This window comes from Natator depressus, chromosome 17, assembly GCF_965152275.1.
Source record: "Natator depressus isolate rNatDep1 chromosome 17, rNatDep2.hap1, whole genome shotgun sequence".
NCBI classification, from domain to species: Eukaryota; Metazoa; Chordata; order Testudines; family Cheloniidae; genus Natator; species Natator depressus.
Window position 1 is genome coordinate 72,369 of NC_134250.1, and position 15,947 is coordinate 88,315.

Here is a 15,947-nt window from a genome sequence, read left to right on the forward strand (position 1 = left end):
GGGTGACCACATGTCCCGAGTTTATAGGGACAGTCCTGATATTTGGGGCTTTTTTTATATGGGCTCCTATTACCCCCTGTCCCGATTTTTCACACTTGCTATCTGGTCACCCTAACTGTAGGTAGTCTATCCATACATTGCTGCATTTCTCTCTCTGTTTTTCTGTTTTCTTCAAGAGTTTAATAATTTGGATTAGGCTGTTCTGCCAAAGACTGACTATTTGAGACAGCAAGTAAGCATTTTTAATTGAAGAGTACAAGTGTAAACTGTACCAAAATGAGGTTAACAAGGAATTAAATACTCTTCTGCCCTATGTAATAACACTTTGTTCCTGTCCTGCAGGTCGGTGAGCTGGTCAAGGTCACAAAGATTAATGTGAGTGGTCAATGGGAAGGAGAGTGTAATGGTAAACGTGGTCATTTTCCATTCACACATGTCCGCCTGCTGGACCAACAGAATCCTGATGAGGACTTCAGCTGAGTGTGGCTCAACAGTTTTGCTTACAGATGGGAACAGTCTCTCTGTATTTCACTGCAGCTGCCATTTAGACTGTGTTCCTACAGATGTCGAAAGGAGTATTGTTTATTCGAGCATTCTGATACCTGCAAACCCTGGGACTGAACACCACCATTCCTTAATCAAAACTGATGTTATTCAGGGTACGAAACTAGATAACCTATGTGTCAAGTGGCAGAACTAGTATATGATTGTAGGTTGTAATGCCTGCTTATGTTCATGTGCAGAGCATACCGTACCTTACCTGCAGCAGCAGATGGAGAAAGCAGCAATACATCCGTTGATTAGAGGTTTTAGCTTTCTCCAGTATCATTGCTTATGTTGCTGCTTCCACAGGCAATGCAAATCAACTTAGAAAATTCAGTGTATGGGTAGGAATTTCACAAACAGTTAATTCTGGAGCTTTTGCCTTTGTTTTCGTTCTAACTTTCTTTGCCCTAACAAGTCTACATAATGTTTTGCACCAAGCAAATAATCTTTTTAGATGTAGAACATACATTGGGATAGCGTTGTGACTTACAGATATCTACCACTTCAATGGTAAATAAGAAATCAAATCCTCCTCTAGGTCTTCAGATGAGTGTGAGGACACTAGAGATTGGTTTCTTTAGTACTGTTGCTTCAAACTTTCCTAGTAGCTAATTTAACTTCAAGTTGAGATGTTATATTAACACATCCTGATATTTTTTACCCACAAATACATGTTTTAAGGAATTGTAGACCTCCATACCAGTGCTGACAAATGTGTGCATAGCACTTTACTCATTAATTCATAGCTTCAAGGTAGTATTTGATTAATAAGTGTACTAAAATATGCAGCATTGCTCTGAAAAAGTGACACAGAGAACATTAGCCAGTTGTAAGAGATAAAATTAAATTACATTGAGACAGTTTCATAACTCCTTTATCCTTAGTGAATAGTCTGTCATTGGCTAGAGCAAATCAGTGTCAAATGTCTTGAACTAACAAACCAAACATTACCTTTATTTTAAAATAACTTTTGGGACTGCTCTGCTTGTTTCCATCTGTAAAGCATTTGATAGTGAATTCATGAGAAGATTTTATTTGTAATAAACTAATAGCAAATACTTTTGTGCTTCTGGACTGATTATAAAAAGGCATAATAGAGTAAAATACTACTTCATAGCAAATGATAAAAATCAGTGCATTGACTAGGTTATTATGCACTACTTGAATTTTCAACTTTTTCTACTAATCCTTATCTGATTTTCTTTAACATTAAAATTAGAATGGATGCAGTAAGTTTTGTAAATTAAAACAATGAGGTAACTATCCCTTGCCTGTATCTTAAATTAAGTTATCCAAATACAACAATCTAGTGACCAATATATTCAAAGTTATTTTGTAACTTTTGTGGCTACATTGTAAACGATTTTTCTAAATGGTTTAAAACTGAAACACCTCTTGGACATGTACAAGTAGTTAAATACCACTAGAATGTCTCTGAACAGTTGTAAATGCTTTAAGGGCTAGTTCCCACCACAGAGGCTACTGCTGAGAGGCATGGGCCCATAAATTAGAATACTGTTAACATTTTACCTCAAAACTATTACATGCTGGAAACAGTAATACTTTTCCTTTATCTGTTACATAGTTGCTTTATGTTAGAACTAAGTGATCAGTATGTCTGTCCAATTTTCAGGTAGTGGGGACAGATTACTGTAGAGAAATCCTAACAAACAATGATTTTTTTAAAAGTACTACTAAACCCTCTGTAGAAAACTTACAACTCATCTATTTTTGTGATAATTACTTGACGGACAGAAGTAATTAAGTGACTGCATTTCTAATCTAATTTGAATTGATATTGTGCTTCTAAGTTAGTGCTCAATGTGCTTAAAAATGCTTAAAGATAAACTAATCATGGGCTGGTAAAATGTTAGTTTCTTTACATATAATTCATACTTTTTTCCCCTGACCTTGCTACCTACAGGAATTGAATACTTGATACAGGCAGTCTCTAAATATGGTATCTATACATACAAATTAATTGCTGATAGATGCATATATTTTTCTCCACATATCACAAAAGAAGCATAAATAAAGGAGAGACGTGTTCAATATTCTCAGTAAGGCAACACAATTTAGTCCACTTCAACTGATTCTTCCAATCATAATTAAATCATCCTGCATATCTGTAGTCATGTCTACAAGATTCCATTCCCCAACTTTTGTAGATAAAGTTCCTTTAAGAAAATATGGTGTTTGGTATGCAGGTTATTTTTTAACATGAATGGGATATAAAGAAATTTTCATTGCTAAATAAATGCCCTATACACTCATTTAAACTAAAAATACAAATGTATTACTATGTAGCTATGTTTTTCTGAAGACCATATGATTGCAAATACTTTACTTTTATTATAGACTTTGACAGAGCAGAAGAACAATCATCCCTACAAAGTCTTAATATCTGCTGTTATTTTAGAAGAATAAGTTCTTGTGAAATAAGATTTTCTTAGCCCCCAGTATACTAATTGCTGAGTTTTCAGATGAAATATAAGTTTGTTCATCAGATAACAGGCCTGCAGGATAAGACTGCATTTGTACAAGATACTGATTCAACCTATCTCACCAATGTCTTAAAGCAGGATAGATAAAACTGAATAATTCATAAGTATGTAGATGGAATCGTCTTATGGCCTTTGTTCCCTCTTTTGCACACCCCCCTACCCTCCAAAAAGCAAACTCATTAGTAAGAATGTTAGAAGTCATACAAGTTTTAGTTGTCTCTGTCAGTGTTTGGGTTTATTCTGCACAGGCAGGTTCTAGAACTAGAATACTAATGGTTTCTAGAAATACACCATGAAAAGCAGAATGCTCAACTACACTGTGTTCTCCTAGTGCATTTACACATTATATCACACTAAACGAAGTACAACTTGGCTGCTATGTTTTTTTTAATATATATTTCATTTCTGTAAAACCCAGACTTTAATACTAATATATGACCTGATTAATCTGTTTCAATTGTGTTTGTTAATGCAAATATTTCTAATCATTTGAGTAAAAACACTTCATGTTCTTAATGGTTTTGGGGGAAAGATGCTAAGCAATCCAATTTGAAGTAAAAAATATGAACATGTGCCACTGTATTATAACACTATTCACTTTCTTGACAGTTAAAATCTACTTTTTTATTTTTTGTAGCATGTAATGTATATGTTCATAGTATGTGAAGTAAATAAAAAATATAGCCAAAATATTGGGTCGGTATAATTTTGGAGCAGCTGTCTTTGGAAGTTATTCATTTATTTTCTAATGGTGTAAATATAAATTTATAAGGGCACAATATGATTGTGTCTACAGTAATGGTTTACTCAATTATGTCCTCACCCAAAAGAGGCTATTAAACATGACATTTGGGAGAAGTTGATAAACGTTAGCTTTGAGTAAACTTAACTGACAAAAAAAATAATACTCAGGCCTCTTGAAAAAAAGGTGATTTATTCATTTAAAAAACCCTGAATGTAGTCTTAACTCTTACCAAAAAATACGAATGCTTATTTTCCATGCAGAAATTAAAATCACATGCCAAATTTCCCCCATAATAAAAAACTTTTACAATTCTTAGATATAATATTCTAGCAATAATTCTCAGTCTTGCAAATAAATAATATTTTGGCAATCTGAATAGGCTCACTAGGAAAATTCAGCCCCTTTAATATACTTTTAGAAATTATGAAACAAATAGTCCTTGTTGTTTTTGCATATTAAATTTAATTCTATCTTGGTCTCACGCTTTCATCTTCAGACCTTTAAAACTATCATAAAGTTGTATGGGGAATCTGGGTAAAGGACAGTGGCAGATTATGGGATAAATTTTAGTTGAATGTTTCTACTAGAATGATCATCAATTAAACAAATTTAACAATATTCACATTTAAATTATTTTTACGTGTCACAGTTAAAACCTCGGAGATTAATGGGCAGTCTTGTACCTCTGAGCTCCTGAACATAATGCATCATCCTGATACGATGAGTCTGCACAGTTTCAAGATTATTTTCACAACCATGGTGATTAGTGAGAGAAATTTTTCTTAATTAAATTTTAAAGTGTACAAGTTAAGTCTGTGGAAAATTCTGTGGCCATAGCATTCATAGTGGGCATCCACTGTTCTGGAGAGTACTTATGGGTTAGATGTGGCCATTCCATCATAATTACTAATGAGCTGCGGGGCCATCTGGTTAATAGATCTAGGCTTTGGGTCCCATAAAGAAAGTCTTAGTGTTCATTTTATTTTTTAAAAGGTGTGTGTTTAGCAAAGGTAGCCTTAAAAGTATAAACTGATGCAAAAAGAATGAAACAATTAAAAGCACCGCTATGGCCTACTTCTGCAGCACAAGAGTGGGAGGACAGAAACCAGATACTCCCCATTGCCACCACCATTACACACTTTATGTAAAACAAGTTAGTTTAGTTTGTGGGGGTATACCAAAGAATCATTTTACTAATCCTCCCACCCCTTGAAACCTTAGTCTAGCCCTGTATATAGCGGTGTGAAAAGGCATGGGCACAAACTGGCTATAGTTGAGGGGCGGTAGCAGAAAACTTTTTTTTTTTCCAATGTATGCCTATGGCTAGTGTTGCTTGATATTTTCAACCCTCTGAGTATACTCATTTATTACCACAACCACTGCTGCATGGAGAGGTTTCCAACCAGTGCCTCTGGAGCAGTGGTGGGCAACCTGCAGTCCCTCAGGGTAATCCGCTGGCGGGCCATGAGACAGTTTGTTTACATTGACCGTCTGCAGGCTCGGCTGCCCGCAGCTCCCAGTGGCTGTGGCTCGCCGTTCCTGGCCAATGGGAGCTGTGGGAAGCAGCGCGGGCCATGCTGGCTGCTGCTTCCTGCAGTTCCCATTGGCCAGGAATGGCGAACCGTGGCCACTGAGAGCTGCAGGCGGCCATGCCTGCAGATGGTCAATGTAAACAAACTGTCTCGCGGCCCGCCAGCGGATTGTCCTGGCAGGCTGCAGATTGCCCACCACTGCTCTGGAGTGTATATGGAGGACATACCAAATACTCCCCACAAATACACCCTCCCCACCACCAAGTGCTTCCAGATGTGCACAAAGAATGGCCTCGTTGTATACAGTAGTAATAAGCCATTCCTCATTCTTCTTGTTATTCCCTTGCTTATACATCTAAGGACAGTATTTGTTCTTTCAGCCTCCACGTCACATTGAGAGCTTATGTTCAGCTGGTTTATAAGTCCTTTTCTGAATCAATAGGTTCCAACATACGGTCCTTTATCCTATAAGTGTGAACCAACGCTCTTGGTTCCTAGATGCTCTAGCATCTAGCTAAAGTAAAATGCATATTGTTGAAGGGAGTCCACCCCACTATAGTAATTACAGGTTTTGCATGCAAGCTTCACTGAGAAATGTGTGTGTGCATGAATGGCTCTTCTCACAATGCTCCTGAATTTAGGGAAATATTAGCCCTTTTTTCAAATCGGGAAACTGAGGCACAGAAACTAACTTAGGAAGGCTAAGACAGAACGAGAAACACAGTCCAGATCTCAAATACCAGTCTAGTATCTTAACCACAAAACCAAGTGAGAGACAAACTTATGATCCATATATTTAAACATACAAAAAAGGTTAAGAGGTAACTTGATTACAGACTATAAAATACTTACATTGGGAGCAGATTTCTGATAGCAGAGGGCAGGGCTCTTTAATCCAGCAAACAAAGGCATAACAAGATCCAGTGGCTTGAAGGTGAAGATTGACAAATTCAGAATGGAAATAAAACACAATTTTTAAAGAGTAATTAATGAGGACTGTAATAACATATATCACTTGAAATCCTTAAGCCAGAATTTGATGTCTTTCTAAAACATACTGTTGGTTCAACCAGAAGCTGTGGGCTTGATGCAGGATTTATTGGTTGAAATTCTATAGCATGATGATAGGGAGATGATTGTAATGGTCTTTTCTGGTCTTTAAATTGCTGAGAGGGCCCTCTCAGCCCACCACCTAAGGGATCTGATGCCAACCCTATAACTACAAACTGCAGGAGCATTTACTAACTGCTGCCTGTGAGAAGCAGCTACCAAGCAGGCTGAACTGGAGAGGAGAGTGGTGAAAAGGTTGATCAATATGGGAAGGAGAAGAGTGGAACTAGGGTTTGTTTGTTTATGGGAGAGGGAGAGTATCTTACCCAGGGAGTGTTTTGTGTATCAACAACTGCAGTAGAACATTTTAAGAGAGCCCCTTGTTTAAAAATGTTGCAAGCATATCCTACGGCAGTGATTCTCAACCAGGGGTACCCCTGGGAGTATGCAGAAGTCTTCCAGGGGGTACTCAACTCATCTATATATTTCCCTAGTTTTACAACAGGCTACATAAAAAGCACTAGCAAAGTCAGTACAAACTAAAATTTAACACAATGACTTGTTTATACTGCTTTATATACACTATACTCTGAAACGTAAATACAATATTTATATTCCAATTGATTTATTTTATAATTATATGGCAAAAATGACAAAATAAGCAATTTTTCAGTTAACAGTGTACTGTGAAACTTTTGTATTTTTATGTCTGATTTTGTAAGTAAGTAATTTTTAAGCAAAGTGAAACTTGGGAGTACACAAGACAAATCAGACTCCTGAAAGAAGAAAAGGAGTACTTGTGGCACCTTAGAGACTAACATTTATTTGAGCATAAGCTTTCGTGAGCTACACGAAAGCTTATGCTCAAATAAATTTGTTAGTCTCTAAGGTGCCACAAGTACTCCTTTTCTTTTTGCGGATACAGACTAACACGGCTGCTACTCTGACTCCTGAAAGAGGCAGAGTGGGAGTTTAAGTTTTTTAACCCTTCCTCTTGAATTTTGCCTCCATCTGCTGGACTGCAGCAGCACTGCATTCCTGATTCTCTACCTCCATCTAATAATAATAATGACAGAGGCTCACTGCTCTCCATAATAGATAGCTTGTATGATAATGTATTTCACAAATGGCTGGGGACTCCAGATTAACTGGATGGTCAGTAACTGAAAACTGGTGATTTTTCCTATTAGGACAGACTAAGGATTCTGTGTGCAAAGTCTGCCTCCCTTCCAGCTCCTTCACCAGGAATGTCAGTGCCATCTGCTACTTACTCACACCTACCACTGTTTTCCATTAGCAGTGGAGAAAACCAGGCTAGTCCATACCACAAGCTCATCTGAGCCAGCAAATATCCAAATATGACTTATGAAGAGAGGCTGAGGGAGCTGGGATTGTTTAGTCTGCAGAAGAGAAGAATGAGGGGGGATTTGATAGCTGCTTTCAACTACCTGAAAGGGGGTTCCAAAGAGGATGGCTCTAGACTGTTCTCAATGGTAGCAGATGACAGAACGAGGAGTAATGGTCTCAAGTTGCAATGGGGGAGGTTTAGATTGGATATTAGGAAAAACTTTTTCACTAAGAGGGTGGTGAAACACTGGAATGCGTTACCTAGGGAGGTGGTAGAATCTCCTTCCTTAGAGGTTTTTAAGGTCAGGCTTGACAAAGCCCTGGCTGGGATGATTTAACTGGGAATTGGTCCTGCTTTGAGCAGGGGGTTGGACTAGATGACCTTCTGGGGTCCCTTCCAACCCTGGTATTCTATGATTCTATGAAATATGTGGAAGCCCCAGCAAAAAGTTCAGGCTACATTTCTCTGCTCCCAGCATTCTCTGCCTATATATCAGCATGGTAGGATGATTCGTATGAATGCAATGTTAAAAATCAATGGTTATAACCTATTTAAGAATGATGCAATGAGCATATATATTAAAAATATTACCTGTTTCTGCATCACTAAGTGCTCAGAAGAAAATAATCTTGAATACTAATGGATCAGTGTCCTAAGAGATTAAAGCACAAGATGTGGTACTACTTGGTGTCTGTTACAGACCACGAAATCACATGTGGAAACAGGATGACCAGCTGCTTAATCACCTATCTATAACCACTAACAAGTACTAAAAAAAAAGCTCAGTGACCACAGGGAATTCCACGGGGGTCTCATGCAGCCAGTACTAAAACAGCCTAAGAATTTCTAAAAGTTAGTGAAAAGAACAGGAGTACTTGTGCACCTTAGAGAGTAACAAATTTATTTGAGCATAAGCTTTCGTGGGCTACAGCCCACTTCATCGGATGCATAGAATGGAACATTTAGTAAGAAGATATATATATATATACATACAGAGAACATGAAAAAGTATAGAGTAGCTTTTATGTATATAAGAACATAAGAATGGCCCTATTGGGTCAGACCAAAGGTCCATCTAGCCCAGTATCCTGTCTTCCGACAGTGGCCAGTGCCAGGTGCCTTAGAGGGAATGAACAGAACAGGTAATCATCAAGTGATCCATCCCCTGTTGCTCATTCTTAGCTTCTGGCAAACAGAGGCTAGGAACACCATTCCTGCCCACCCTGGCAAAAAGCCATTGATGGAACTATCTTCCATGAATTTATCTAGTTGTTTTTTTAACCCTGTTATGGTCTTAGCCTTCACAACATCCTCTTGCAAGGAGTTCCACAGGTTGACTGTGCATTGTATGAAGAAATACTTCCTTTTATTTATTTTAACCCTGCTGCCTATTAATTTCATTTGATGACCCCTAGTATATATATTTGGATCATAATTGTTTTGAGCTTTTTGCAACTGGCCTTTTAAACCACCGTGTGTGTGTGTGTGTGTGTGTGTGTGTGTGTGTAAAATACACACACACACGCACACGGTGGTTTAAAAGGCCAGTTGCAAAAAGCTCAAAACAATTATGATCCAAATCAGCTGGTTGAGAGAATTTAAAAAGAAAAATTTGAATGATAATTGGGAATCATTTATTAACACTTTACTAGATGTCTCAAAAGCCATACTCAAGAAAGAAGGCAGCATTGATTAAAAAAATAACCTGGCTTAGTGGGGAAGTGACAGCTGCACACTCTCTCTCTAAAACAAATGGAAGATAGGTAAAGCTGATAGTAATTAATATAAATTAGAAGCTAGAAATTGTAGAAAATTGATAAGGGAAGCAATAGCCAGCAGAGTTACAGACAGTAAGAAGTATTTTAAAGTATATTAAGAACAGAAAGACTCCTAACAATAGTATCAGTCCATTACTAGATGAAAAATGGTAGAATTTGTCAATAATGCACAAAAGGCAGAAGTGTTCAATAAATATTTGTTTTATACATGTTGGAAAAAAATGCTATATCATATGATGAGAATGAAACACTTTCCATTCCAACAATAACTCAGGAGGATGTTAAACACCAGCTACTAAAGCTAGACATTTTAAAATCATCAGTTCTAATTTGTATCCAACAGTTTTAAAAGATCTGACTAATGAGTTTGCTGTACCATTAATGTTGATTTTCAGTTAGGCTAGGAGTGCTGGGGAAGTTCCAGAAGACGGAAAGAAAGCTCATGTTGTGCCAATATTTAAAAAGGGTGCTTGGGGAATTATAAGCCTGTCAGCCTGACATTGCTTCCAGGTGAAATAATGATGCAGTAGATATGGAATTTGGTTAATAAAAATTTAAAGGAAAGTAATATAATTTAGATCAATCAACAATGGATTATGGGAAATAGATCTTGTCAGACTAATTTAATATACATTTTTTGACAAGATTACAAGTTTGGTTGATATAGGTAATAATGTTGCTGTAATATACTTAGACTTCTGTAAGATAGTTGACTTGAATACCAGGTCTAATTCTCATGCCCACAATTCAAGAAGGATGCTGACAAATTGGAAAGGATTCAGAGAAGAACCACGAGAATGATTAAAGCACTGGAAAACATACTTCACAGTGAAAAACTAAAAGAGATCAACCCATTTATCTTATAAAAGAGAAGGTGAAGGTGTGAGGTGATACAATGTATAAATACCCATATAGTGAACAGAAAATTTATAATAGAGGGCTCTTCAATCTAGCAGACAAAGCCATAACAAAAACCAGTTGCTGAAAGTTGAAGTTAGATATATTTGGTCTAGAAATTAGGCACAAATTTGTAACAGTGAGAGTAATTAATTATTAGAACAATTTAGCAAGATTTCTGGTGGATCTCCATCACTGGAAATTTTTAAATCACAACTGGAAGTTATTCTAAAAGATATGCTGTGATTCAAACAGAAATTAATTTGGGAAGTCCTATTGCCTGTGTTGTGTGGAAAGGCAGACTAGATCACAGTGGTCTCTTTTTGCCTTTATAATCTATTAATAAAAACAAAACTGTAAATACTTTTCTAATATTATTTCTTCATGGAAACAAGTGCTGTAGTTGCCACAGGGATATTAATTAGAAATTAGAGGGGAGATGTCTATGAGACAGTTTTTTAAGATATGGCTATGAAAATGTAAAACATACCTGAGTGTTTGCTTGAAATTGCTCAGTGCTATAAGTTTCCTTCTCAAAACCTTAGCATTGCCAACCCCAAGCATTGAAAAATCATGAGTCAGGCCCTCCAAAATCATTATATTAAAAATAATAATAAATTTGGATTTTTTTATTTGCATTCTAGGGCTGAAACCTTATGTGACCCCCTGGGCCACATTTTCAAGGTTTTCTTCACAACTATGAGGGCAGTCCTATCAGTCCTCATCCTCAAAAAATCCCAAACACTTTCAAAAGATGAGCTTGGGATCTTAAATTAATTACTTTGCTAGATACCAAAAATCATGGACTGGACAGAGACTCTGGATTATTACAACAATCAGTAACCCACTAACCCCCCATTTTTATCCTCTGACTTCAAAGGTTTTAACAGACCACTCTGCCTTCCTTTGAATGGTCCCTTACAATATGTGCTAACTACTTATACAAAACAATCTATTCCACCTTGCATTTAGATGTGAAGTGATGCTGGGAGTTATTTTCCTCAGACCTGAAGAAGAGCTCTGTGTAAGCTGCAGGGCCATAACCAGGGTGGGGCAAGCTGGGCAGCCGCCCAGGGCACAAAGCTACGGGGGGTGGAAAAATTATGAAAAAAACCTGGAACGGCGCACAAATATGCTTGCTCGCCCCAGGCATTAAAATGCCTAGTTATGCCTCTGGTAAGCTTGAAAACTTGTCTCACTCACTGGCCATGTCTACATTAGTGAGCTTACAGCTACACAGCTGTACCGATGCAGAGAGCTCTCCCGCCAACATAATTAAACCACCTCCAATGAGCACCAATAGCTATTTCGGCAGGAAAGCACCTCCCGATGACATAGTTTTGTCCACACAGGTGTTTCAGTCAGTGTAACTTATCATGTGTCACTCCAAGGGGTGTTTTTTTTCACACCTCTGAGCGACATATACTGACAAAAGTGCTAGTATAGACATAGCCACCAACAGAAATTGGTCCACTAAAAGATATTACTTCACCCACCTTGCCTCTCTATTGTAAATGAGTAACACAGACAGATGTTCCCTGCCGTCCCTCAGAGCTCAAGGGCTATGACAAAATGCAACAGGTGAATGGGTGTGAGGGGACAAGGGAATAGTAAAAATGAGTGTGTTGGCATAAATCAGTAGGCTCAGTGGTCACTGTAGTTTCAGGTATGTATCAAGCAAACCCACAACTCACTGCCAAGGAACCCTTACCCATCCCAATATTTCAGTGCTGGGGCCTTTCAGCCCCCCTGGCACATCTGGATGCCCAGGCCCTTGTCCCTCCCATTTCCAAGTAGCGCCAGAGGCCCCTCACTCCCCATTACCCATGCCAAGGGCCCTTTACCCCCTATATCGTAGTGCAGGGGCCCCTAAACTCCCATTTAAGCCCTCAGGGCCCCCTCTCTCCCTCATTTCCCAGGAGCGCCAGAGGCCCCTCATGACCCCGTCCCCCATATATCAGTTCCAGGGGACCCTCAACCGTTATATCCCAAGAGTTATATCCCAAGAGTGTCAGCAGCCCCTCACCCTCACACCGCCATCACAGTGCCAAGGACCCGTCCCCTCGTAGCCCAGCCACAGTTCCCTTCCCGCACGCTTCCGGGGCCTGGCAGCCGCAGGAGACTTGACGTCCCATCGGACCCCACCCCTGAGTCTCTCTCCTCCCGCCGGTTGCCAGGGAGCCACTGTTGCCATGGTGGTGCGCGGGATGCGCATGCGTCCGCTGGCGGAAGTACCCGGATATAGCAGGAGGCGGCGCTATCACCGCCATCTTTGCCAGGAGAACAGTGAGCTGGTAGCGGCTGAGCATCCCGGACTCATCAGCCTTCATCCACCCCGTGTAGTCCCCGTCGCCGCCCCGTCTCTTGGACATGGACGATCGGGAGGACCTTGTGTACCAGGCTAAGCTAGCTGAGCAGGCTGAGCGCTATGATGGTGAGAGCCGGGAGGACGGGCGGGCCGGGTAGTGCCGGGGGAAAAGGGAGGGAGCGGCCACAAAATGGCGGCGGCTGGGCAGGGGGGCAGAGGCGGCGAAGGGGGGGCATGAACAAAATGGCGACAGGGATTGCCCCGCGGGTTGAGGGAGCCAGGAGTAGGGGACTAGGGTGAACGGGCGGCCTAGCCCTGGGGGTTGGTGTCTCGGGTCGGCTGTGGCGGGGGTCGGCGGCGGCAAAAGCTGGGAATAAAATGGTGGCTGGGAAGGGCGAGTAGGGGGAGGGGACCCACCCCCCGGCTCGATGGAGCCCGACAAAGGGACCCTGCGTCCTTTCTTGTGCCGTCACTAGCGCGAACAGAGGTGGTTCCTTTTACTCGAGCCCTGCCCAGCACCTGGCCGAAGACGGCTGGTTCAGAGTGGCTGAGCCCCGTGTAGTGGGGGCCAGGTCACTTCGTCGCAGTCAACGTCCAGTTTCCCCCCCCCCCATCTGTGATCGGGGTGCCTGGCCCTTAGTGGGCCCTTCTTTACCTTCTCCACCTCCTTCCCAGACCTGGCCCTCGAAGGTGCCTCTCCCTTTTTTGCCCATCATAGTTTAGTGATGTGTCTTTTTAGGTTATCGATTTTTTTTTTTTACCCTCTCTAGTCCCCTGGCATAGGCTATGGAGTTTATTAAATACAATGTACTTCTCCCTGCTTGAAGTAAATGTAAATCTTATTAGTCTTTCATTTTATGCTTAAAATTATTGTAATTTAGAATGTTTTTCCTAGGCCTTGTATTTTTTTCTTTAAAGTTCATGGGTTATGCTGATTAAATATTTGTAAGGTGTTAAATATTTCTGAGCACTAAGGGTATTCTTCCTGAACCTACTCTTAGGTAATATATGCTATCGGTGGGATTTGAAAAATCTGTTTGTCATGCTTACTTTAAACCCTTACCTCTCATTTAAAACTAAATTAGATTTGTCACTTGTGAGTGAAAACAAACTGAACGTGAAAGTAGTGCAAACCTATAGAATACAGGCTTTCTGATCGGTAGGCAGTCCATTCTGGTGCCTTAGTTGCTGCTCATAGCTTTCCCAAGTGACAAGACAAAAATTGATCAGGATCTTTCCTACCATTACTGCTGTTCAGAAGGGGAGGGAACTAGGTCAGGTTCTCTCTGGAGCTACTACCATTAGCAATATATGCAAGCACTGGAGGAATATATTGTGGGGGTGGGGGGAGGACACAAAATGGAGCCATAAGAAGTGATAAGTCAAGGAAATGCTTTCCTTTGGAATAGCCATGAGGCTGGGGGCGTGCTAGAACAGTGGTTCTCAAGTGGGGGTCTATGTACTCTTGGGGGTACGCAGAGGTTTTCCAGGGTCTACGTCAACGTAGATATTTGCCTAGTTTTACAACAGACCACATAAAAAGCACTTGCAAAGTCAGTACAAACTAATATTTCATACAATGACTTGTTTATACTGCTCTATATGCTATACACTGAAATGTAAGTACAATGTTTATATTCCAGTTGATTTATAATTGTGTAAAAATGAGAATGTAAGCAATTTTTTTAGTAATAGTGTGCTGTGACACTTGTATTTTGATAGGTTTCAGAGTAGCAACCGTGTTAGTCTGTATTCGCAAAAAGAAAAGGAGTACTTGTGGCACCTTAGAGACTAACCAATTTATTTGAGCATAAGCTTTCGTGAGCTACAGCTCACTTCATCGGATGCATTCAGTGGAAAATACAGTGAGGAGATTTATATACACACAACATGAAAAAATGGGTGTTTATTATGCACACTGTAAGGAGAGTGATCACTTTGATGTCTCAATTTGTAAGCAAGTCATTTTTAAGTGAGGTGAAACTTGGCGGTACGCAAGACAAATCAGAATCCTGAAAGGGGTACAGTAATCTGGGAAGGTTGAGAGCCACTGTGCTAGAATAATTCAGAATTAAAATATTTCTTCTTTCCAGTAGCTGTAGAGGGATTTAAAACATATTGGCTATCTTGTAGACAGTAGCTGATACATAAGGCCTTGTGGTTACATGGTATATTGGCAAATCATAGTGTAGATGCAGCGTATATTGGCAAATCGCTTTTTTGCTGGAATAACTACATCAACACTAGGGTTTTTGCTGGCATAGGTATGTTGGTTAGGGGTGTGATCTTTTTTTAAATTTTTTTAAATTTTTCTCCTTCATGGTCCTAACCAACCTAGCTATGCTGGGAAAACTTACATGTAGATCAGGCCCAATTTGGAGCCCCAAGCAGGGACTGTGAAAAGCACTCTGGTAGGTATTTCTCCGTCCTTCTCCATAGCTTTTTGAGGAAGAGGTATGCATCTGCATGGCATTTCCCTTAGTATCTGGTAATTTTTCAAATTCTGCTATAGGCATCTGCAGTGCAAAGTAACCAGCCCTCCTGATGATTAAAATATTAATGTGAAGGATTTGTATCTTTGGATCTTTTAGTGAGAAGATTCCCCATCTCCTTTTTGTGCCTCTATGAATGTCTGTTCAGGAAAAAGGAAGCAGAAACTGGATAGTTCAAGAGGTGAAAGGTTATGCATTATTACACAGTGGTATGGCTGGTAATGAGATTTTCAGTTAATCAGGCTTTGCTAGAATGCAACATTTTTCTGTAGAGTCCAAAGCAATTTGTTGAAATGGCTTTGTAAAATAAAGGGACAATGTCAGGTTAAAATTGTTAGAAATGCGTTCATCTGTGCTTACCTTGCCATATCATTGCATATGTGGGGAACACATGCACCTACATTCCAATATCCAGTATTGTGATGGTATCAACAATGCAAAAAGATGATGAAATAAGTAGATAATCTTGATTCTTCATGAGGATGTGAAGACAAATGCAATGACTTCTAAACTATTTAGATATCTGTATAGCACTTTTTATCTATAGATCTTGAAATGTATCATTTCAGTTTTACAGATGGGGAAACCGAGGCATAAGGATTTGGAAATGGTTTGTACAAGATCACACAGTAGGTTGATGTCAAAGTTGGGAAGAGACCCCAGGTTTCCTGACTCCCAAGTCTTGTGCCCTGTCTATTAAACCATGCTCTCTCCTGGTGTTTTTATAAACCGCTTACCAAATAATGC

At 39.7% G+C, this 15,947-nt stretch overlaps 2 protein-coding genes and 1 long non-coding RNA gene across 5 annotated transcripts in view; 2 read left to right on the plus strand and 1 right to left on the minus strand.

The window, feature by feature from the left end:
* CRK (CRK proto-oncogene, adaptor protein) overlaps nt 1–3,225 on the plus strand; it is a 53,299-nt gene extending 50,074 nt beyond the window's left edge. The window contains exon 3 of one of the 2 annotated variants that reach the window (XM_074975026.1): nt 343–486. In XM_074975026.1, coding sequence (XP_074831127.1) covers nt 343–350 — 8 coding nt within the window. In that variant the 3' untranslated portion in view covers nt 351–486. Of the gene's footprint in view, nt 1–342 lie in introns of both variants that reach the window. The other variant, XM_074975025.1, reaches the window with a different exon arrangement.
* Nucleotides 1–12,491, minus strand: part of LOC142000615 (uncharacterized) — a 39,141-nt gene extending 26,650 nt beyond the window's left edge. The window contains exons 1-3 of the long non-coding RNA XR_012642281.1: nt 12,427–12,491; nt 11,897–11,962; nt 6,180–6,254 (exon numbers count right to left, since the gene is read on the minus strand). This is a non-coding gene — a long non-coding RNA (uncharacterized LOC142000615). The remainder of the gene's footprint in view (nt 1–6,179; nt 6,255–11,896; nt 11,963–12,426) is intronic.
* Nucleotides 12,492–12,630: 139 nt separating this feature from the next.
* The window catches only part of YWHAE (tyrosine 3-monooxygenase/tryptophan 5-monooxygenase activation protein epsilon), a 54,668-nt gene continuing 51,351 nt past the window's right edge, over nt 12,631–15,947 (plus strand). Inside the window, exon 1 of one of the 2 annotated variants that reach the window (XM_074974292.1) lies at nt 12,631–12,834. In XM_074974292.1, coding sequence (XP_074830393.1) covers nt 12,771–12,834 — 64 coding nt within the window. In that variant the 5' untranslated portion in view covers nt 12,631–12,770. The remainder of the gene's footprint in view (nt 12,835–15,947) is intronic. The other variant, XM_074974291.1, reaches the window with a different exon arrangement.